Source organism: Battus philenor, unplaced genomic scaffold (genome assembly GCF_028537555.1).
Source record: "Battus philenor isolate CCGP_79_NKW_IND1 unplaced genomic scaffold, ilBatPhil1.0.hap1 SCAF_17, whole genome shotgun sequence".
NCBI lineage: Eukaryota > Metazoa > Arthropoda > Insecta > Lepidoptera > Papilionidae > Battus > Battus philenor.
The window spans coordinates 576,595-602,028 of record NW_027181679.1 but is presented as its reverse complement, the minus strand read 5'-3'; the positions used below and the strand labels follow the sequence as shown (position 1 = coordinate 602,028).

The 25,434-nt window shown below is 38.0% G+C and overlaps 1 protein-coding gene across 9 annotated transcripts in view; it reads right to left on the bottom strand.

The window, feature by feature from the left end:
• The window catches only part of hth (homothorax), a 375,595-nt gene that overhangs the window by 130,515 nt on the left and 219,646 nt on the right, over window positions 1–25,434 (bottom strand). For 5 of the 9 annotated variants that reach the window (XM_068762762.1, XM_068762766.1, XM_068762768.1 and 2 more), the window contains one exon: window positions 10,548–10,696. In XM_068762762.1, coding sequence (XP_068618863.1) covers window positions 10,548–10,696 — 149 coding nt within the window. Of the gene's footprint in view, window positions 1–10,538; window positions 10,697–25,434 lie in introns of all 9 variants that reach the window. The other 4 variants (XM_068762761.1, XM_068762765.1, XM_068762764.1 and 1 more) reach the window with 1 other exon arrangement.

Sequence of the window (25,434 nt, the reverse complement as noted above, 5' to 3'; positions counted from 1 at the left end):
CGTATAGCATTTTACGGTGTTGCTAAATATGAAAGGATTAATTTGTCTTAAAACCAGTGCAGATTCTTCTGTTTTGCATGATGATGGTATCATCATCGTTTTTAACATAAAACGGCGCTGGAAATTTTCAATAGATTTCCAAAAGGACCATCATCCTCTCTAACCTATTGAAAATTTGTTGATTATACTGTCCCCAAAGTTCCAAACCGTAAGGTTATATCAATGGGTACAGTAAATCCTCCGAGAGCAGGGATCTATTTACGGTATATCTTTCCTCCACCGTCTGCGACAGCAGTACTCTTCAAGACGAGTACGCACTACCTGACTCTCCATGCAGGTGATGAAATTACAAGGCACACTCACTTCCAGTGCGTCACCGAAAACGCACTAACGATTCAATCCTCGCTCGGGATGCAAGGTAAGCTGGCTATATTATCCGGAGTTGTTAGCTGACTCATTTCTCGATTCCCATCACGGGATCTAGCCTAAACTTCACCCAACTGCAGAGGGTATTGTCTAGATAAACTTCTTACCTGAGCTGCAGTAACTCCCAGTTACATGACATGCCCGACGTTGAGATAACCACATAGCCATTACGAATCTGACACCAATGACCACCACAGCTCACGCAGTAGGCGAGTTGCTGGTCCTCTTAACTCTAGTCCAAACAACCGGACCCGTAGTTCCAGTTGCTGAATTGAAGCCGAGTGTCTCTCCAGCTAGGTCACCAATAGAACCAGTTGAAAGCAGCCTGCATCCAATGTCTTTGGATGACCTTGTGGGTGGACCCGTGGTCACCGTGAGCAACTTTTTCTTCTTGCCCACTTTGATTTTAACTGTGCTATGTCAATTTTGTTAGTCTAAGAATCTATTTCCTGATTCGATCAGACGGTTTACAAATAAATATGAAACGTTATGTATTCAAGTCTGCGCTGCTCGCAGTCATTCTGGCATTTTATCGCACTATCATTTCACTTTTTGCCTTTATCTTTTAACATGTCCTTGTTTGAATTGAACAAATCAACACAAATTTATGTTCGCCACACGACCATTTTATCTTTCGAATGACCATAATCAGAGGGTTTTTTTTTATTTCTCGTTTTTATCTAAAGTGTGTCGATGGAATTAATGCAAAATTTTAATGTAATAATGCTGTTTGTATAGATTGTGTATAGTGGTTCAATATTTCGTATCGCGGCTTCCATTATGCTCAGATATTGAGACGTTCCTTAACTGTTGTGGGATCAATTCTCTTTTTTCACTCGGTTTTACTTTTTATCATTCATTAGGGAGTCTAGTGTTATATTTTGTCAACAATTATTAAAAATTTCTTGTTATGTTCGAACCAATTTAAGTTTGTTGGATGGTTTACCAATAATGACTTAATATAAATTACAAAATAGAACAGCATGGGAAAAGACAGTAGCAGAAACTGTCGTCTCTAGGCACGATCCTCAATTGTAAGAAAGCGGGTAATAAGATACCAGTATTGCCACACCGATAATACAAAAGAGAGCTGTCTCTTTCATCAAACACTTTGTGGTCATGTTAGACGAGCATAAGATGATTAGAAATTGTGATAAATAATTATGTTATTGGAGTAAAAGTTGTTGACGTCATGCTAGTTTTGTTGAACCTTTCAACGTCCACGGACGTGAATTCATGTCCAAGGAAAAGTACTACTAAAGCCCGCAGACATGAATTCATGTCGACCGAATATATATTTATGGTTTATTTTATATAAATACCAATTAGCAGAATGCAATTTCACATTACTCGTCTAGTTGGAAAAGAAATTTAATGCGATGTTGATATAGTCGACATATTTTTACGTTATAGTGCAAAAGACCTATCCAGTACCCACGGACTTTATCCCTAACAAGAATTTGACATCTCAGGTGTTTCCCCCTCCGTGAGATCCGTACGTAACGTACCCTACATTTGCAATAACACATCAGAAGCGGGTATTCCCGGAATAAAATACGGAACATCTTCGTAATATAACTCGCGTGCGAATACATTAATCAAAGCCTTAGGTGCCGGCTTGCGGAGGATTTTTCGGTACTCGGATATTACGTGTCGCTAACTTATGGTGTCCTGGTACTCCGATATTGCTCCGCGGACGGTTAGATTACGTTTCCTTTCCACCCTGTCGACACCGGTTTTATTTATAGCGCGATAGTTATCCATTTTTACATATATTCTTCTTAATAATATTTAAAAGTAATAAAAAATACCAAAAAAATATAAAGGTTAGGGAATAGAATCTTCGATTTTATATTTTATCGTAATAAAGTTCATCTTTTATCCTATACGAGGCATAATTTATCTGGTTCCTATCAAATTTGGGTCTTCCTTCATTCTTCTCACAAATTATCATAATCATACTAGACAGAAAGAAATATTGCTGGAGTTGCTACCGCCACTTCTCCCAGCACTAACGCTTTCCGAAATGATAGCATTGATTTTAGCCAAGTAAACCACCGCGTTGGAAGGTTAAGCGGGTATTATCGACCAGTGATAGGTCAAGTCTACGTCCACTAGTGGGCGCTTTGAACTTAGACACTCCATGGAGGGTTTATGGAACATCTACAAGCTCAGCGGCCTTCCAATCCGATAAAATAGTGGTGTGTAACAGCACGAGATGAGGCTCTCCCAGGAGTCTTCTAGTTGCGATACTTTAAAAGAGTGCCTTGTCACTTTAAACCAGCAGAATATGCAAATGCCACTTAAGCAACTACGAAAATCCGATCAAAAATAAAATAAAAAAAGAAGATCTCTTTAAGCCAAACAATTAGTAATATAATTTTAATATAAGTAATGTCACGAATTGTTTTATTACAGTAATAGAGAGTATAGAAGCTCGTAAAGTGATTATTTCAAACTTAAGAAAGGTGGAGAGATTTTCAAAGACATCGACAAAGCTAACTCAATTGTGCACGGCGCCGCAATGCACTCAAAATAACTTTACTAACTTAAGTATTCTCTTTTCCTATATAAAAGCGGTTATTTTTCACGAGCAACCCCTTGAGGCTCCCGCGGGACTGCCCGGACCCCCGCTTCCTGAAACCCGAGACGGCGGTGTCCACTCCGAGATAACCTTATCTTTACGGGGAACCCCCCCACCCTGTCCGTACGGAAACTGACCCCGTCGATTCGATATTAAACTGGCAATTTACGTGGTTCAACACAAACCACGACAATTTGTTGTTTGTTCTAAATAATTGTTTGATATGGCTACATTGTGTTCTAGTTTTATAGGCGTAGGCAAATTTATTTTCATACTAATTATACATACAATTACGTATTTTGAAATATGGTAACCACGTTCACTTATGCATTTTAAAAACAATGCTTTGAAATAGAAAAAATATTTGCTCTTTTATTTTTAGCAATATTATCATCGTTTCAGCCATAAAATATCAACTGGTAGATGTGGACTTTATTCTGCAGTTTAGGATAGAACGATTGGAAAGGGTGTACATACAATCATATAATATAAAGCACTTAATGCGCTGTACAAATAGCGCCTTGATATATGAAAACCATTCAAACTTCTGTTTTCCGGATGATAAGACGCAACAAAGGATGCCATCGGGATGTTTCCAGCGAACAAACTCATCATCAGAACCAAACGTGGAAACACAGCGTAACACGACGTCACCAGTTACGGAGATAAGGCAAATGATCCGCGTAACGTAATCCTCGCCTCGCAAATAGATTAGTTACTGAAGTCAAAGTCAATGTTTAACCTAACAAAACCCCTTTAATATCTCCCGCCAACACAATCGTCCTATGCTAACATAAGTATACGATAACTTGGATAATCTGCGCCGGGAAGCGAACTTGCGACCCTCGCAAACAGCAACCCTTCCCCGCGAACTCTCCGCCTATCGGGTGACAAGTATTAATTAACAAAGCTAATGATCAATAACTTTTTTTTTTGTCAATTGATTTTACATTACGATCATATAAGGCTTCTATGATGTAACCGTTTCAATACAATAATTTTTTCAACTTCAAAATTACAAAATCTTTTCACTGACATACAAATCAAATGGAGATATTTATCATATAAATATCGTTTGAGAAAATAAACATACAGGGTGACTCGTTGCAGGTGTAAAACTTTAAAATGCGGAAGAATATATTAGTTATTTGTTAGCAAAAAACTTTACGTCTGTTTCCAATCAACTTAAATAAAGTGTTCACTTTGAAACATGTTATATTAATTATTACTACTGAAATGTGACAGGCAAATAAATTCAAGTTGTACAAAGTCTGCAGGGAAGTAGTAAACAATAATTACTTTTAATATGTAGTAATTTGAAACGGTTTTTCTAAAAACCATTGATTTTTAGACAAGGTGTACTACCATTACAAATTGAAAGTATTTTTATTCATGTAGGCATTGAGATATCCTTTTAAATTGTCGATTATTTTAACATAAGCAGTATGCTACCATCGGCTCGGAACGCTGATCTGCTGAGAGACGGCAGAAACCCAACAGTTGCTCTAACTGTAAATGTGTTAACAAACCAAGTTCCTAACATTTCGATCATACAAAAACTCTTCAATGCTAAAATAAGATCCATTAAATACACTTCTAATTTAATATTAAAAACTAATAACAAGAAGGTCTAAGATATAGTAGAAGTTTGTTATATATACACTCAGACCCGTGAAGGATTGTTAAGCTCATGATAAGAAATTTATGAATTGACAGCAAATAAGATATACATTGAACTGTTTAATGTTACCAAATAAAGTGAATATGAAGATGTACAAGATATATATTCATGACTAGAGTGAACAAATGGTAAATAAACACTAAAGTTGATATTACCATTGTTATCGTCATGCTAGCCGACGCCCACACCAGGACATAAGGATCCCAAAGATCAACACGATGCCTGGTCTTGCGTTGCCCGCATACAGCGCCTTCCATCGATCTTAACTATGATGTCGAATAATTCCATGAAGTATACAATCTATTTGCTATATACCCATAAAAAATATTAAATTCGTCAACAGACTAGCTCCGTCCCTCTCGATTCCGTAGCGCGACGTCTTCCCTCTCATCTGCACACTCTATTTCCGGCGAATCGGAACTTCCGGCCGGCGGTAGAAGCGGGCATTAAATGTCGCGGACTTAAAAAGTGGGCGGGCGGGGACGTGCCGGAAATGATTGCTGTCCCCGGCTGCAGAGCTGATGTGGTAACCTAACCTGAACTTAATGCCTGATACTCTAGATAAAATAAATTCAAAAAACTTTCGACATGTTATCTAAGAAATATGTATCGACTATACCAGCGACTATACGCATCCAGTGCGACTTTCCGCGATCTTAATTATGTGGTCCGCCTATCTTCTTACGCTACCGCTATAGCCTTTTCTATTTCTCTCTGGATGACCTCACCTGGAGCCTTTTTATAAAGTCCATCGTAACCGACCATGTCTTGAGTCCAAAAATCATTAATATTTGCTATATTGTTCGAAGACTTTCGTCTTCAGACATTGGAGTATTTTTCTATGGGCTAAACGACTACTTGATACAATGAGTAGACGGAGGAAGCTTAGTACTTGTATTATAAGAAGAAAATTAATTGATACAATAAGTAATTGATATAGTATAGTTTAATAAAACATTACGAAGTACATATTTAAAAATTCAAAGAATTATTTTTCCATACATTCGATAATGGTGATCACACATAGAAAATTGAACACCATAATATTGTCAAATAAAAATGGACGATTATTTCATAATGACGTTTGTAGTATTCCCGCCAAAAATTAAAATTTGTGTTGATTCTAACCTCAAATGTCAAATATGAATTTTAAAACAATTAGAGATTGTGAAATTTTCTACGTTACAAAAAAAAATATTTGCCTAAATTTAAATTTCGAATTTAACAACGAAATATGTTTCTGTATATTATTCATTATTTTAAGTATATTTCGAATGTCTGTTATTTTGTATTGTTGCAAATAAATAATTTTCCATCAATAAGACAATATGAGTTCATGTAACCGTTAGGTGAAATTATTAAATAATTAACTTCATTTTACGTGTACCTGCGTCATTAAATATTATAAAACGTTGAAGATACTTTCAAATCTAATTTTATCATAAGCCAAAAAATTCCACGAAGACACACTCACTCCTACACCTTCAATCAGTGACAGTGAAAATTTACTGAAAGGCGTAGATGCCTCCAAAGAGCACCACAATGAGCATGGGTTTCAGTTCATGAGTCTTGTGCTATGTCGAAGGTCCACCTAGACGGAGGCCTACCATTGTTGTCGCCTTTCAAAACCTTTCGGCAACAGTGGACGTCGCTTGCACGAACAATGTGCCAAGCCCTATCATGTATTATTGAATTACCTATGACAAGATCTTTGTATTTCCTAATATTCGGATCCTCTGGATCCTCAATAACCGGCGGTACGTGGACGCGAGCGCACCCCGAAAGCATTGTTTATACTTCGGGAGCAAATAAAAAACCCTTGTCCGCTTAATTCGCAGGAGATTCCCTTCGCCGCGCGTCGCCTTCCAATATTAATAAATTCTCATTTCCAGGATTCGTATGCAATTTGCCCCCGACTCCGTCGCGAAACTTACGACTCGCCCTTTTCCTAAATAAAATAAGGGAAGAGAGAGTTTTTCCCGACGTTTTAATGCGGCGAGAACAGCGAAAATTGAGTAATATTTCGCAGGGAGACCCGGTTATTAGATTAATGGTGGGCAAAGTGGGAAAATAAGACGTCCGGATAACTTGGGCCGGATTAAAAACGTACGCGCGTTCGGGAGCGTGGCGGCTAACCGAAGCGACGTCGTCGGAACTTTGTAATGGAGTTCGGAGCGCAAAAACTTTAGCAGCGATCGAAATAACTTGTTATTGTTACTTTAACTTTTACACTTCATTAAACGTCTGCTGCTTTTTTGACTGTGAATTTTTAATATTGACGGTAAGTTTAATTTTTCAAAAGGTCGTTGGATCTTCTAGCGGGTTGAAGGCCGAACGAAATATTATAAATAACGCAATTCCACCGACTAGCTTTGGCTAAGCTGGTGTGGTCCTCAGAAACCCGTTTCCAACAAATAAATTGCGAGAAGCGATACCGCGTTATCTTTTATTTGTGGCATAACGGAAATGTTTAATGTGAAGTTATTTCAAATACATTATCGGCTTCCAATTTAAAAGATAAAAATGAAGCGTTTTAAAATTCATATTTAGCCGGCGCTGGAAATTCACGAGAATTATTCAGAGAGCCAAGGTGCATTAATTGGATGGAATAAGCGCGCGGTTACCGTATCCGATAAACTGAAAGCTTTGACAAGCCTTCGTAATAACCGTAAAGTACCAGGCCCGCATGACGCAAGAGGCACTGAATAAATAAAGTATAAATTCTTTCGGGGCGATTATGCCGCGATGCTTCTATTCCGCTGCGGTGCTCCTCAAAGCGAACCCGATACTAACGTAACTCAACACCGCACGCCTAGGAATTCCGCATTTCGCAATATCTCCTCCGCTCTATGATGCCCTGGTGCTTCTATTAATATTACGTTGAGGCTGTCGCGCTGAATTACGATCATGCGTTTTGAAAGGAAGTCAGTCAGTCTTGCGAGCGATGGCGTGCGCGGGACCTGTTTAGAATTTCTAATATGAACCATATTTAGATAATTTCACTGTTTATCCTCTGCACATTTTTATATGTTTCTTTAAAGAATATGTTTTTTGTAGTTAAGCGTTGTCAAAATTAAAGAGGACGACAATTAAACAACAAACGAAGAAGGCGCAGATCTTGAAGTTTAAGCAAGGTATACATAACTATTTTCAGTGCTAGTACCCAAAAAGACAATGATGAGTCTTTCGTGTCAAGAAAGATGACCCACAAGACATTGCCAGCGCGGCGCTGTTTATAGACACAGACCGACACGCTGGGACTTAGACCGACACGTGTAAGCGAGTGTTCGGAGACAAAGCGACGAGAGCGCGCCGAGGGATTGTAGGGGGATTACGCAAGCCTTATAATTATTTTTAGCCCCCCGAACGGGCTTAAAGTCGCAAGGTGGGATTTGTTGTTCGGAGACGTTATTCAATATTATTTCTCGGCACGACGAGGCGGGGGGCGTGAGACGTGTTCGCCGATTTATTAATCATTAACAAGATTATACGTGACGGGTGTGACAATCCGACGGGCACGTGTTCTTGTGCCGTGTGTCATTTTAAAGAATTTAAACACAAGAATAAGGTATTTTTGGACACAAACCAAAACGATATTCGGTCATTGGCAACAGCCTTACTTATATTGAGACCGACAGAGCAATAAAGGCCCCAAGGACATCATCTCAGGCCACATACGTTCCACACCAGATTGAGAAACCTCTAAGCTCTTCTCTATATAAATTCCATAATCTGGGCGCCCGAAAGGATCTCTTCTTGGATGCCCAAGAGTCAAACCTTAAGAGGATAGTCACGCCAGATGTTTGGTCTAGAGTATAATGCCAATAATATAATTACAAGCATTCTGGACAAACAAACAGACACTTGGAGAACTCTGCAATGGTAACATGTATTGAAATATGCTTTGGTCATACAACTAGATGCGATGTATCTAAAGAATTCCAGGCTCAATGGAAAGATCTGTAAGATCTAAGCGATAACGGAATTCCTATGAAATACATCATCAAGTCTAGGAATGGAAACACGATTGTGATAATAAGGTTAATCTAACAAAAACTATTTTATTCTTACATGATAAGACCTATTTGAATATAAAAGGAAAACTTTAAATCCGATTCTTTATCGACTTTATTATAAATGAATTATAAAGTGAACAAAGTATTGGAACCTTGTTTAACGCAAAATCATTCTCCGGTTTCTTTAGTGTACCTCACTTTTGGTAGTATGAGAAGATAATTGCTAAAACAGAACGCATATATGGAAATTCTCTTGTTAACGAGCGAACGACACACGAAATTAGCTGAACGGTCGCATAAACAGAACCACGGTCAAGGATAGCAAGCATTTGCAAATTGAAACACAGCGCGCGACGGGAACGTATAATCGAATATTACAAACGTACGGCGACCTCGACGGAAATCAAAGCCGATTTGCGACGAACGCGGGGACATCTCGCCCGGTAACGAAAGCACTTAACGCCGAGCGAAGCAATTATAAAACGGAGCGTAATACGCGCGGACAGGGCGCCGTAAAAACGCTAACCGGCTAAAAGCCTACTAACTCGATTGCCGAAAACTGGAACGTCGATCCCACTCCCACAAATGCCCACGCTCGAGACCAGCGATGCAGCAATTAAATAGCGAGGAGCAGAAATAGAGCCCGCGTCACCTGAACCGAACGGGAGCGCCTTCTTCGGCCCCGGTGATTTATGTGCCTGGATCCGGACCGGTAATGAAATTGCAGAACACTCCCCCCCCCTCTCTACCCTCCAACAGGCGCACGGGCGCGAGGCGCACTCCCCCACGCGAAGCCATTCTAGAAATTACCACGAGCCGTGCACTCGTCTTATGCTAATGTTTATTTTTTACGTCATCAATCACGACGATTCGGAGTGTAACGCCGGTGTTCTCTTTGTGTGCGCAATGAAATATTTATTGCCCTACTGGGAGAATTTAATTGAAAAACCTACACGATTGTCCTAAACTACGTCCGAGAGTATTATAGACCGCAGTCACGACGAAATATGCATCCGTATGTTCTGTCTATTATTTATTCAGATTATATCACTTATTACCCACTTTGTATCACCTGCAATGCTCACTCGTATTCGTAATGAAAAAGAATGTCAAAAGCCTAATTTGATAAAAACTAGAATCAAAATGAACTACCTTATAACAGCAAAATCAAACAAGTTAATTTTGTTTTTAACTCATCAATTTTTTTAAGATAAACAACATACCGTAGCAAATATAAATTTAAAAGTAAAATGAATATACGCTAATTACATTTTACGGTCTGTATTAAAAAGTTAATCAAAAAAAATTATGAAATCTACATATCTTTAACTAAGTTATTACTAGATAGTTTAAATATCAATAGTTGGTTTTTTTATTCTTTATGGCCCTTTTTTGGAGCCCACGTTAACCCTGCCATAGCTAAGACAGAAAGATTGCAGTCAGTAATAAATCTTTTCATTAGTTATTTATTTCAAATTACCCTTATTTCCTTCACAGTATCTTTTGTACTTCCATTTATTCTTCACAAAATCTCACTTCCTTCTTCTACATATCCCCTCGTCGAAATAGACGGTATTGACGGATTGCATGAACTATTTCATTAAAGACATTGTGAAAATTTTCAACTTAAAAATTTGTTTCTAGTTTCTTTCAAATTGACCTCCTATTTTGACATACATAAATGATCCAAAGTTTAATAAAATAAAGGAATGTATTTTGAAATTTCAAAAACTTTCCTATGTAAACAATTGTCCTTTCGTTTTAGTTATAAAACAATTTGAGTTCATATGAACTTATAGATCGAACGTTAGACAAATACAACTAGACTTACAGTACTCACCGTTAAGTGCTGGAAGAGCCAGGCGCGCAGGATGTTGGTGGCTACTTTGGGGAAGATACCCCTTTTCTTCTGGTTCTTCTTGCCGTTCGTGTCGTCATCTTCCTCACCGGTGCCCTCACCGGACCCGATACTGGCATTACTCGCGTCGCCTGTTGACAAGAAATTCCGGACTTTGTTAAAACTGTACATCTAAAAATATACATAGATAACGTTATCCGAGTTGAGATTTACTAGGTAGGTTCCAATCTAGCCTAAGCGCCTCCAGTGCTAAATCACATCAAACATAATTAAGTTTTAAATGTCATCATACATCTATCCTGAATTTTAAAAGCAGAAGTGTATAGAACATAGTTCAGCAAGTGCAGATGTCCACATACAAGATATACAGATGACCTGGTAGACACCGTTGGAAGAAGTTCTTACAGGTCCGATTGGAAATCTAGATGAGAAGCCTAGGTCCGGCGATGGATGTTCTACGGCTGAAATGCTGAAGGAATAGTGTAACAACTCGTGCGGAGGTAACCAAAAGAAATACTACTTGTTAACATCAAAAATGCAAGTCTACGTTAGATAGGCCCGTCACGTATATCGTGTCTATAACGGCTTAAGAGGGAAAAGAATCTATGAGAAAAGGAGGTATCTTCTTTCTATCTAGACGGATTCCATTTCAAATGAACTGATGTTAGAAGGACGTCGAAGAAGTTGATGGACTAGGAAAGCAGAAGAATGCACACGTTAAAAATAATTGGGTGGTAATAATTGTAACTACATGGCAGCATAAATATTTTTAATCACATTAAAAAATATGACAAACATAGTTGACATACGTAAATGTACGTAATCTTGTAAATATGCAAAAGAATGTGAACATAAGAAATATATACGCTTAATAAAGTTAGAGATTTTATTATTTTTAATAAAACTTTTCTGAGCAATAATGAACTGTATTACATACTCTTCCGTGTAGTGTCGCAGGATTATGATATAATAAATTCATCAATTTCCATAAACAAAAAAAAATGCTCTAAGAGTGACCAAAAAAAATTCCCAACTGAATTTGGAGGCACGACTCAAACCCTTTTTAGTCGAAAGATATCATTATAGCATATCTCAATTTGATTCTAGTTAGTTTCTATTAAATTGGACTAACAAAGTGGAGAAGTAAATAGTATATATAAATTGATAACTTCAGATGAATCTACACTGGTAACTAACCAAAGCAATCCGACTGTTGAAATATTGTATTTTAAATAAAACACTTGTACGTTTCGCATTATTTTTGTCGTCAGTAAAATCTGACTTAAAATAGATATTACTACAAAACAGTCATTAGTTTCCTAGATAAACAACGATAAAAAAATTTAACATATTCCCGTTTTTAAAGGCAAACGATCTGAGTCATGGGACTTCCTGTAACACGAGACGCGTCGGCCGCGTTCTAAGAATTCCCCGCTAAAGTATCTAACGCGGCGCGTATCAACTGACTGGAAGAGGTCTTCAACAAACGGCGAAACACCATCTGTCGTCTATCAAGTGACGCGACCGCTTTTAGACCACACGCGACTTTAATTAAGATCCATCTTCCTGTAAGCAAACTAACTGAATGGAGGATATATATGCAAAATCAAGACAGGCTAGACAAATTTTTCGCGCAGATATAACGTGTTAATCGTACCAGGCGAGCAGGAATCGCAGGAGATGTCGCGTCGCGAGACGCTCGCTTATCGGCCGCGCGTCTGGCATATTAATTAGAAACGCCAACTAGTATTTATTTAATCACCCGCCACGGCCGACGGTATCTTGAGTACATACGCCTAATTAATTCTCGTTACGTAGCGAATTATACGCGGCTGGCTGGATTCGGTCCGCAGTTCGCTCCTCATAATTTTCATTTGTTGATTATCTTCGGTCGGCTTTATTCCCCGAATTGCCATTAATGTTATCTTAAGTAGATCGTATCGCTTATTGTTATCTCTCACAATTACATAAATAATAAATTTCAGTTTTAATTACATTAACCATGTCTTATGTAACTTATCGTTAGTTGAATGAAAAGTTTTTTTTTATCATTGCTTCAAAGAAAAAGTTAAATGTAACAAAGTGCTATCGGTGCAAATTGCAACGAACGGACGGACGGACGGGCACGTTTTGTTTTTCTGAATAATTAATGCGAATTTGAGTCGGAAAATGTTATCCGCGTGTACCGGGAGAGCAGAGCACGATAAACAAATTAGTGTGCACTGAGCCGTATCAAATATTCATCGCAACAGGAACAAATCGAATCAGCGTGGCGCGCGCTCTGTCTTACTTCTGTTATCCGGGTACATAAATAAAAGAAGAACCAAATTTCCACACAAGTTTACTTTTTTTATCTTTCTACCTACCTGGATTTCTTTTGTTAAATTTGTCTGATCCTGATTCTTCTTTCAATGTAAGCAATTAAATGTACCGAAAAGAACTACAACTGTGCTGAAATAGATAATTTTGCGGAGCTATAGAAGTGAATATAGTGTTGGGCCGAGATCGATATCGATAAAACAACCCGGGGATGATGAACGCGACGCAAAGTATCGAGTATCCGCGTACAGTATTCGACCGGTGGCATGCGCATTGTGATGGTAATAGGGGCAAAGTAATAAAATTACTCTTAGGCCATTACCCGCCGCCCCTGCAGCGTACCCCACGCGATATAGGGTGTAGGAGATGCAATAAAAACGTTTGAATTTGACAAAACATTTTACATCACTGTCCGCGCCTCGTTATCATCTGCTTTTCAAATTTATAACTATTTACGGAAGAATCTAAAGAATCCGTTGAAGCCTTCTTTATATAGAAACACATAACTGTGTATTATTAAGTCTAGAAGACATCTAAAGGGACATGAATAGATTGGATGTCAACTAGATAACCTCAAAATAATAACACGTTTCTAAAAGCTAAAATGAACATTCATTTCATTGATAATCATCAAAATGACATTCAATGCTGGACTCGGAATAGACCTCCACCATAGATTTTATAATTGATAAAACGTTCTATGCCCTATACTGTGTATGCCCTTCTGCTCATCTACTCCAGAACTAGACTCCAGTACCGTTGTGAACAGTGATCGAAAGTAACGGAAATTTCCTAGCGACTTTATTTAAAGTGTCGGAAGTTTATGGGAGTGGCTTATGTCCACCAGAGGACGTTCTTTACCTGAAAATTATTCTAATTTCTGTTTAATGAAATTATTTATGTAAATATATAAACTAAAGGTAGGCTCCATGACGATATAGTTAAGGTTGTTGGAATTATTCAGGTAGCGCAAGGCTGGTCATTTGTCCGATCTTTGAAGAAGTTATAACTTGCAGTGGGCTTCTATCTGTTGATATGGTGGTTAAGCAATATTGATGATTAAAAAAACATCCTGTAGTTTCATCGGCGTGGAAAATCAGAGCGCAGTTGCATGATGCAGTCGTTGTAATCCCCTAATTCATCTCAGTGGCACGCACACAGGGAGACGACCCTCATACACCCTAATACAACCCCAAATGGGTGTGTGCAAACACTGAGAGGGATGCGTGCGAAAAGTCAAGAGAACGTTTAAATTGACCCAATGTAATGAACGCGGTAGTTCACTGTCCTGAACGCGATCGAGACAAGTTCCTACAACTCTGTATTAAACTGATCCATTCAAAAACGGTTCAGTTCAAAAACATTTCATTCTTTATTGTACACGATAGGAAATATTTACATACTCGTAGTTAAGAAAAATCAGCAAAGTAAAGAAAAAAGTACAATGGGCGGTCTTATCACACGAGACAATATTTACAGACAACCATAGCATGAAAACGGAAGAGAAAAATAAATAAATAAGGGTATTTAACGTGTACATATAGACAAAACATAAATACCATTAAAATCTATTATTTATTCTATATTTTAAATAAAGTGCAGACGTGTGTGTTTGTGTATTTTATCATATCGTTATTAAATTAAAAATACCCGAAGTGCATCGATTTCAAAATAGAACATAATGATACTTTAAAATACATGATACTTTTTTTCTTTAAAAAAAACTTTTACTACTACGGACTTAAAATAAAAAAGCGCTAAAGAAACTGAATATGGGCTTATTTAGCTAATCTCAATGGCTACCTTTAAGGCTTCAGGTGTACTTCTTTTGTATTAAAGAACATACTTCAGTTTTTTTTATCCACCAACTCGCCTGTAAGAAAGCGACAAAATAGTCAAAGATGAAATACACCTACTCAGAAAGCACCTGTTCCCTATGACATTAAAGAGACCCGAATTATATTTCTCAAGAAATAAGGTAGCCGACAGATTGTACCATACTCGAGCTGTGCGGAACAGAAACATATAAATCTAATTTAAAAACATCTAAGTCTTTGGCTGTTTTTCGAATCGCGTTCAATATTCATATTTGAGAATACTTAAGAGTATCGAACTACGGCTCTGTCGATTTTGAGCTATAGTTTATTTGCATTTAAAAATAATTATCAATTCTTCAACATCATACTGCATGACGTGGGCCTGCCATATAGATTTCCAAAAGGACTGATCCTAAGCAGCCCGCATCAAACAAACGCGTCTGTTACGTACGTGTGTCGTACTACGAATGGTCAACGTGAACACAGCTTTCTTAATGCAAATAAACTATAATTACACGTCATCAATATCCATGTATTTCTTTGCCTAAGTAGCGTGAGTAAAACCTTTGAAATAACATTTCGAAATCTGCCCCCATATGCGATAGTTGCTCATTAAAGCCAATCCATCAATGGTGTGGTGCTCGTTCCCGGGGCATTTGTAAGCCGATTGCAGAAACCCGAAACCGAAGCCGCCCCGCGTGGGAGCGTTCGCGGAGTACCACGGATATTCGAGTGAAATCATCCGGGGGTTACGGTTTTGGGGACGCCAGAAATAATTTTATTTCTCATGGTGTCGCTCGCAAAATGAATCGTTAATGAGTATTGTTCATGAAAATGTAACCTAACAGTTACACGTTACGTAGACCGATAAAATTTTCAATTATTGATTTTAATTAGACTAAGATTTTTAGTTCAATGAAGTCACTAAAACAGCGGTAATTTAAACGGCACTATGCGTGCAATGATGCAGAAACTTCATCATCATATTAGCTGATAGAGGGTCACTGCAAGGCTCATTCTCCCCCCAAACCTACAGAGGGCGCTGTATGTTTTGATAGGTACCGGGGAGGTCCCAAACTAAGTCATCTAAATTACCTGGAGAGCGAACAACTCTGCTTGCCAGTTAAATGTAACATTACCATAATTATAGGCCACTGTAAATTAAAAATTAGAACAACAGAGGGATGTAACACTGAGTTGAAAATTAATAACTAACTAAACAATTGTTTGAAAAGAATTAATAATGAAAATTTTGAATGGTTTCCTGAGGTTTCTCAGCGCGGGTTACATGATATCGATACATCAAGAGGACAAGAATAATATTTAGTTTTGACTGGAATATAACTGTCTTTCTCTATTTATTACTCTACGATCTGTGATGGTCATTCGAGAATCTCTCCGCACCTACAACTATATATAAAAGCTATAAGCTGTTTTAAGTGGCATAAAACAATCTTTTAATTTAATTAGTGTTGCAAAATAGTAAATCAGTCTATAGGTCAATTAGCATATAGCTTACAGCTTATTGTGTCAAATTTCACTTGAGAATAGCAACCTAACTATCACTAAGATTGTAAAAAGTTCCTTCAATCATTCAACATCTAAACCATCATCTTAGAATCAAAGTTAAGAAGTGGATTTTGCTGCATTTGATTCTATGCGCCTCAATTTGTTTCGTTCGCACACTGGCTAAATGTTTTACAAAAAATTTACATATTTTATTATGTATGGAGTAAAAAAAATATTTCTTAGATAAAATATGTTCCGGTAATTAAAAATTACAGTGGTAAATCAATTCCACAGACATTAACGTCCGTGCCTTTGTTTTACATTTACGTTTAATATTTCCGAATATTTTTTTTGGCCCACGTTTTTGCATGTTACAGTTTATAAGTAAAAAAGTAAGTCACCTAATTTATTTTAACTACGCCCTAACAATGTCCAGTTTTTAAGATTACATTTCGTGCGACCACTTCCTGATCCCTACTCCATGCTGGCATCCTCAGGTTGTACGCTTTCGCCACATCGATAAATCTTGCGATCGCATCTTGAGTCTCGTCCGTGCAATACACGCACGAGTTCGTGTGACGTGATATTGCTACCGCATGATGGACACTGTTATACAGCCCGAGGGTGTCTGTTATTCGACGGACAACTACAATTATTATCATTAATAATAAATATTATATTTAATAAACTTTATTATGGGCCAGAATTAGGTATATCCATCGGTTGCCAACGCATGATAGAGTTCCGTAAAGCTATACAAGAAGGACAAAGGAAACCCCCCGCGAATTTCAAGGAGTATCGCCTGCCACTGACACCGCACGCTCTCCTGCGAGATTTATCATGTTCCCGACATTAGTGCAGCGCGCAAATGAGTGCAGGGCTATCGAGTTACGCCAATCAACTGAAAGCACGCGCCGCTAGTGACGCGCCGCCGTGGGAAATATCGACATCGCACCGCACACACAGACCAAACTTTACACTGACATTTTATATGACATTCTATATCTCTAATGGTATCTTTGATATACTAAACAAAGATTTATTTAAACATTTTATTATATTGTGTAAGAGTTTTTGGGAAATAATTTTTGGAAAATATTCAGCCTTTGTGTGTTATCCTAGTAATATTATTAATAAAGGAATAATACTTTATTTTAGGTGTCTAAATAATAATTTGATTTTTTTGTCGGACTCTTACTGTTACCTAAATTGCATCTGTAGATTCCACAGGGTAATGGTGGCAAGGCGCTGAGGGCTCCCGGAGGAGTCTCGGGTAGGGCTGCTACATATTGCTATTGGGAGGCCACCGAACTCTAAGACTGATCTGGATAGTAGTGTATTAATCAGGTATCTACCCAGGGTAGCACTCCTGACTCCTTCAGGACCTGTGTTTGACTTTAGTAACAAAAGACGAGGTTCGGGTTGACCAGATGTTCTCAAGCTTTTTTTCTCATAGACCTTAAAATATATCTAGTGGACCCTTACTTAAGAATTGTGAACCTCCATTTTCTGTCATACCATCGTAGCCCCGTCCAAAATCAAGTCTACCGTTGACCAAAAAGAGTCCAACGGAAAATACTGGGAACTAATCTTGTATATAACAGTATGACTAACAGAAACCTTTCATAAAAAAAGATATATAATTTCAAAGATTGCTGGTGTATTTTAGAACATCATTAGAAAAGCTTAAAAAATAATCCACCTAATTTATCGATAGATTGCTTGCACGACGTGACCATTCCCTACGCAGCGACAACGTTGGTGTCGTAATGCGTTCACCGATTTGATGGATTGGCTTCTTTGCAGTCCCTCCTATTTGCAAACACCCTTATCTGGGTGCCAAGGGGTAGCTGCGGAGCGGGGGGAAAGGGAGGGGCTAATTAAAATTGGCACCCGAAATGGAGGCCCATCGCAAATATAACCTAGCAGACGCTGTGGACCTTACGGGGTCGGCAGAGAGGAGATATTTGCGTGACGCTTGATGTTCGTGATGACGGAGGATTCGGTTGCAGTGAGCTTTTGTGAGATTATTGGGTAGTGACGTAATGGCGTTAAGCGCTGCCCGCGAAGCGCATTAGCTGATGGAATGCGGTTAGAGTCGCTGGAGTGATGGCATTCGTTTAAACTTCACAGGCCTAAAACGGCGTTGTGTTCAAAATACACATTAGTGTTTCGATTTGGTTCCTAAATCACTAATACGATCGACGATAAACTAAATACATTTTTAACGAAGTAAGCAAAAATATTTTTTAAGAAACAGTTTATCTTAATGATTTTAATAATTAGAAATTTATTCATTGATTTTTGGGTAAAGTTTACGAAATACTAATTGACAGCAAATGAGAAATGTATTCACCCTTTCAAAACTTTTACACCTATAATTAATAACTTTGAAATTATTAACTGCGCAATTTCTCTCTTAAAAACTCGCTTGTTGCTAATTTGACTTGAATATCACTTTTACTCCTCATTTGTACTACCTCTTTTGCCCATTTTATATCATTTATATTCTTTTCTTATTTCGATTTACAATAAACTCTTATATAAAATATATATATAAATAAACATAAATTAAATAATTCTGGTGCTTCTTCTAAGCCAAATATCTTTACGAAATATGTTTGATTACCTACAAACAGTCCGAGTCCCTCTCTAGTTTTTATTGCAATCTATCATGCTCAAGTTGCAGGTAATATGAAAGAGGAGTTTCCACTTATCTGACTCCATTCAGCGTAATCACTCTTAGGGGCTGACGAAGCAACCCCTAACCGTCACACGCACGCAGCTTCAAAAACTTCACCCAAGTAAATTGATACCTTTACTCCTAATTTTATAAAGATTTAGAGAAACAGCTGTTGTTTTGTATAGATTTTAATAAGTAAAACATAATTTATATATCTTTGTCAGTTTGTATCCGACAAATTTAGAAATGAAAGATTTTTATTTCCTCGAGGAGTTCGTTTTATACTAGATATGGGTAAAAAGGACCCAGCGATGAAGAATTAAGACTTGGTATCGTAAGTCTCGCGTTCGATTCTCGCGATACAGCCTTAAACAATTCAAACTTTGTGAAACTATAGTTTTTAGAAGATAGGCAACAGCGTCCTTTGCATACTTCAATTCTATACTGCGATCGACAACCGGCCAAAAGTGGCGAGTCTGATATACCCCACATAGATATCTTAGGCCAATGCCTGTAAATACTGCTTTTAAGTAAGATGAATTTGTTGAATTTCAAATTAAACTAAAACGTACCTTCACTCATCGGGAGTTTAAAAAGTTTTAATTAAAATAAATAAAAGAAAAACCGTAGAAGACATAAATATGCGCATAGTCTATTCAAAATGCTGTTCTCTCAGAAAAATAGAAAACGAAATCACATAAACTTTTCGGTTACATGCAAAGAAGATATACAAGCGTTTGTATACGGAGTCTTGCGACTTTAATTTCCATTGGTTTTTGTACAAAAACCTTAAATAATATACTATGAATATAAAAACTTTCAGGGTCTTTGAGGATATATATACAATATCATATACCAGTATAGGATGTTCACCCATGTCTAGCCACAAAATAAACAGACGAAGAGCTTGTTATGTACATCATTGGTTATTTATGGAGGTTTTTGTCAAGTAATGGGTGTCCTGAAATAATGACAATGATATGAATTGTAACATTTTCATTGGTTGTTTTGAAATCACATGAAATATAGTGACAGACACAAAACAAATACAAGAAATAAAAATAAACTCGTAATGCCTAAATTTCGTATTCAAAAAGTTTGCAAATCCGTCACGGGTCTGCGTGTGCGCATATATAATAAAGTTCCATAAGATATCTTAGACCTTTAGTTTCTTAGTTTATTACAGCATTAAGGGTTTTTAGTCGTTCTTAATGTGGAGAACTTTGTTTGTTGACTAACATAATTGATATAATAATGTGACATGATTTTTTTAAAATTTCATTTTAAAGCGCAGCTGTTGAGCTTCTTTTCGGCTCTTTCTAACAGATCAGTGTTCTGAACCTTTGGAAGCAGTTCAAAGCGAATGTTAATAATATATGTACTTAAATAAAAATATTTAGAGTTGAATTGAATAAAGATAATTGTAAGAAAATAGGATAATCATTTTGCATGTGCACAACGTGACATGAAATTTTTGTTTAAAAAATTCACGTATGAAATTTTGAATCGCGAAAATCGATAGGGGCCCGCGAAACAATTAGACACAGCCGACGACAAGGCAGCGCGGGCAACCCTTCCGTCGATTACGCAGCATTGAAAATTAGTTTAATATCTCGAATTGACGATTCCGCCCGGAACGGCCAATTAAGAGGGAATAACACTCGAAACGATCCAGCAGATAGCCGAGTTATGGGGTGCCTTTATGGACCATTAACTGCGCCCGGGCCTCGCGCAAGACCCGACTCCCTCGCGGGGCTTACGTCCATCGACGGCCAATACTTGTCCAATCTCGCGCCAATACTTCTGTGTCTCTTGCGTCAAAATATTTACAATTTAACAATTGTAGTAAGTTTCCCTCTAATCAAACTATTATCTATTAGAAAATCTCAGCATTATATATGGCAGGGTTGGCCAAGCTCTTTGATAATGCGAGCCATTTTTCAAAATCTTAAAACGCATTTTAAACACACAAAAAAATGTTTTTTTACAAAAATATATATTTATCGAAATTATATGACAAAAGTACAAAATATGTGTATTGAAGTTAGATATAATAGCACACGTATATGACAGCACTGCTAATATAACTTAAGATGTCGGTTAATTATGATCGGTGTTTAGATTTCGGTAATTGTGGAATAATAATAACATTATTCACACCATTAATTTGTTTCGATTTGCCAGCAGCTGAAATAGGTAATATAAATTTAAATATTGAAATAATTCGACATTCAATCGGATCCAAAAATGATCGTTCAAAGATCCGTATGTACCTCGCGTGCCGCAGTTTAACCACCCCTGATATAAACTTAACAAAAGAATTTTTTTTGTATGTTAATATTAACTTAGATTTCAACACCATATTATTACGGATATAATACACCTACTTCTAGACATAAGCCAACTCATACATCAACTCAACATAATATTCCAACGGAACCGATTGATATATGCCTAAATCGAGTGTTTTTCTAAGTCTTGGGTCTATCCTACATAAACCATGATGAATCAGGATCCAAATTAGACAGGAACTAGAATCAAATTGAAATCTAAATAAATGTATTAGTTACAAAAGAGCGTGGTGTCCGCAGGTGTTTATCGACAGACTAAAGGATGACATGAGACATTAGCATATGGCAGATATTAATTAAAAATAAATAGATATTGATATGAAATCGTATTATAAAAACTAAGGTTGAGTAAGAGTTTTGGAACTGTAGGAAATCACGAGCGGAGGCGGAGAGCGGAGGCGGGGAGCGGAGGGCGGAAGGCGGGTCGGAGCTGCGCGCATTGGTTTCAATTTGAATCTTAATTTCGTAATATTATACAAAATTACATTGCTTAATATTCACCCCGGGCGCTGATTTTTGCATATTTTTAACCCTGCCGTCGCCCGGCCGGGTGCCTGTGATAAAAATCGCATACATTAACCGTAAGGGCCCGGATTTTGCGAGATTCGGGCGGTTTTCATTAAACCCGATACGGCTGAGATATGTGCAGTATTTTATAGCGGGCGCCGCTTTTGGAGACATCTTAACATTTTAAACACACGCATCTAATTCCTTAGAGATTACCGAAACGTTTATAATTTCCTTTTTACGACATATATCGGTATATTTAGCGGTATTTTATTACGAAATAATTTTTAATAAATTGTATTAATATTCAAATGAAAACAAATATGGCAAACCGGGAGATACATATTTAGCTCTCTTCTTTTTGGTCTTAACAGAACAGACATGATTGATACACGACTCTTCTCAAAATCTTGTGCCATCTTTCACTCTCCGAAGTAAATTAAAAATCTGAAACCATTTTACAATAAAGCACAAGTCTCTTAACGATGTCTTTGAACTATAAATTGGTCAGTTTTTTAAAATTTAAGATTGAAATATTGACTAAAACCTTCACTTGGTCCACGAATCCAAGCACCACATTTTCAAGTCCTCAATGCTCTTTAAAAAATCTACATGGAGCAGGCCTATGTTCAGTAGTAGATGCTCTGTGGCTAAAATAATTACGATCAATACGTTTTTGTTCAAGTAAACTTATTATCTCACTTATATTATTTCTTTTTAATAAAAATAAGAATGTAAAAAATAAAACCGTTCAAATTTCGAAATGAAAATTAAGAACGAAATAACGCAGCTGAGTCGGGCGTGCGCATATTAATCAAGATGGCTGTCGGATAAATATGCATTGGCTTTCGTCGGTGGATGCGTTCGTTTAAATAGGGTTAAACTGTCTGCGAGGGTTGGTGGCTCGCGATGATGGACTCCTGCAGCTCCGGCGTCCTCCGCTTTCAATGCAAATACGCGTTTATATCATTACCGTTCAAGCAACTCCTGTTTGATCGGAATTTAATTTTGTGTTCCCCGAGTTGTGGGTAGGCGAGATTCTCGTGCGGAATACCGTTAATTCTAACGACGTTAATGCATGCATATGAAATTATCTCACTTTTACCCCTCGATTACCCCACACAATGCGGGTGTTTTGAACTACAATCATAATACCGGGGTTTTGCTCGTCAATGCAAAACAATGAAGAACCTATTTCAATAATTTATTTATTAGTCTTTGTAGAACACACAATGCACAAATTACCTAAGTGGATTAGTAATAACAAACAAAGGATGCGCTTACATGTAAGAAATGTTTTCCCGATTGGTGTAAACGCAACATTACCTAGTTCATTAAGTTGTACGTTTTCTGGTACTTTCTATTCGGTAAATAAATTGCAGTATAACTTTATGGTCAAGTTGTTAACAAGTTTTAAATTAAGTTATTTCGAAAGTGGATCATGCTCGCCGTATTAACAGATGCCATCGATCTTTAAATCTCGACACGTGAGATTAGTTGGATACTGTGCCCATCGGGCCGGTCACGAAATAACACCGGCGACCGGGGTATCAGGATTCTTAAGTCCCTGCGTGGAGCCGCGTGGCGAGCGCGCCTACGCGCCTGGTAGCCGACCGGTCGGCACCGGCGCGCATTAATCCCGCGCCGTGTGCGGCCGCTCATATCGCGTATTTATGAACACCGCTCGACTCATGATAGCCTAGTACACGCCGTAACATTATACCGACTTGCCGGGTGATTAATTCGCGGTTTTGTTCGTTTGTACGTCTGGACGCGGCCATCTTTTATACCACTCGCGGTGTACGTTACTCGACTCTTGATTTCAACAAAAAACACCCACGAATTATTTTACCGGTGGTCGATATCTCTTTTGGGCAGCTAGCCTAGTGGATAAGCTCTGCGGCGATCATAACCTACGCTGTGTAAACTATACATAACGGGTAAAGGCATGTATACATTGCGGATACAACGTCTAAGCCAAAGCATTTTATGTGAAGGACGCCTTATAACAAAGAATGTAATTAATTTGCAACAAATCACAAAGTACGACTAAAATCACAAATTAATTACCAGCAATGAACTCGTGCCTCCCGGTCAGTAGGGATAGTCGAAAGACCTCAGCCCGAGCACACCTCGGATCCGCATATCATCACCACTAGCAACGGTCACTGGTAAAAGACCTTCGTTTTCAAACATTGAGGTGTTAGATGTATAATATAAATGTATCGATAATGTTTCCGACATAGGTAATGTGCCCACCGCATTACAATTTACATATTGATACGATATCACGCAAATGACAGCGCCGAGTCGGCCGACAGCGCCTCAAGCTGACCGTACCTTTTCTCTACATAATTTACGTACGAGTTTCGGGTAGCATTAAGAGTATCTGATACCGCGATACGGGCCATACGACCCGCCGTATCGAGCCTGTATCGCGAAGCGAAAATTAATACTCAAAACAAAAAGACGTCCGTCCGTCGTTATCGAGGAGCGAGTCGATGTCATCGTCCTATATACTGATCACTCGATACGGCGGCGTGTTCCCGCGATAGCATCGCATTCCCGCCGCGTCCCTGCTAAATTAAACAAACATGACCCTTATTACGTTCGACGTAAGACGGTCGTGTAAATTCACTCTCTAAAATCGAGCCCGCCTTTATAGAAATGCGAGTTTTAATTAGGCTCGGGCCGGCTCCACCAATCAGTCAAGATGCGATACGTTAGAGCGTTCAAATGGCCGACAATGTTGCCATGCGACGGACAATTCGTGCTGCGAACAGCTTATTGATGTCGTCCATTTCGTATTTAAATTACGCGACTTGAATTTTTTTCTACGATCTGGTATTTATTAAATTCGGATTTCAAGTCCGGCCGCGACTGCTCATCTGCACATGGAAGCCATTTGGGCCGCGTAAATCTCCGCGCCAGATATGTCTAATTAACATTCCACGTGACTCCTCAAATACACTGCCATCTAGCGGTAAACATATTCAACAAATGGCAGCAAGCGAAATCTGCTATTAACACATTTGGCACCGATTCATATTAAAACTCTACTGCTTATCTGTGGTCACTAAAATATTCTATTTGTATTATGTAAACTTTTAAATATAACGGTATGTTATTTAAACATCTTATGATATATTATTACGTAAGTTCACACGAACTAAATATCACACAAATCGAGTCTTCGCATTCGTATGTATAATGGTACTCTTTCTGTTGTAGATTTTAACACCGTCCGCATTCCTATGTCAATAAAACATAAATTAAGTTCTAACAAGCCTCATCCACCTGTATTGGGATAATAGAGCGATCGTAAAACTTTACTGTGCCATTATTGTGTTATAATAACCTTAATATTCGACGGGCGTGCCGCGACGAGGCGATGCCGGAATAAAATTCTTCACACGTCCAATTCAAATAACAATTAGTTGCGGACTGAACACTCGTAGAGTATCTTCCTTTGACACTGTTTAGTGTTCGGATTGGACGATATTTCTGTTTTGTTTTTGGAGGGAAAATCTGGATTTATATAGATATAACATATGAGATTTCTATCTACTAAAACCGGTAGTAATTTTTTAAGTGTTATTCTGTTCAATCTAACCTACGATGGCAGTAAACCACGTCGATACATCCGCCACTCTGAATAACAGAAGACTACTATGTTTTTGGTT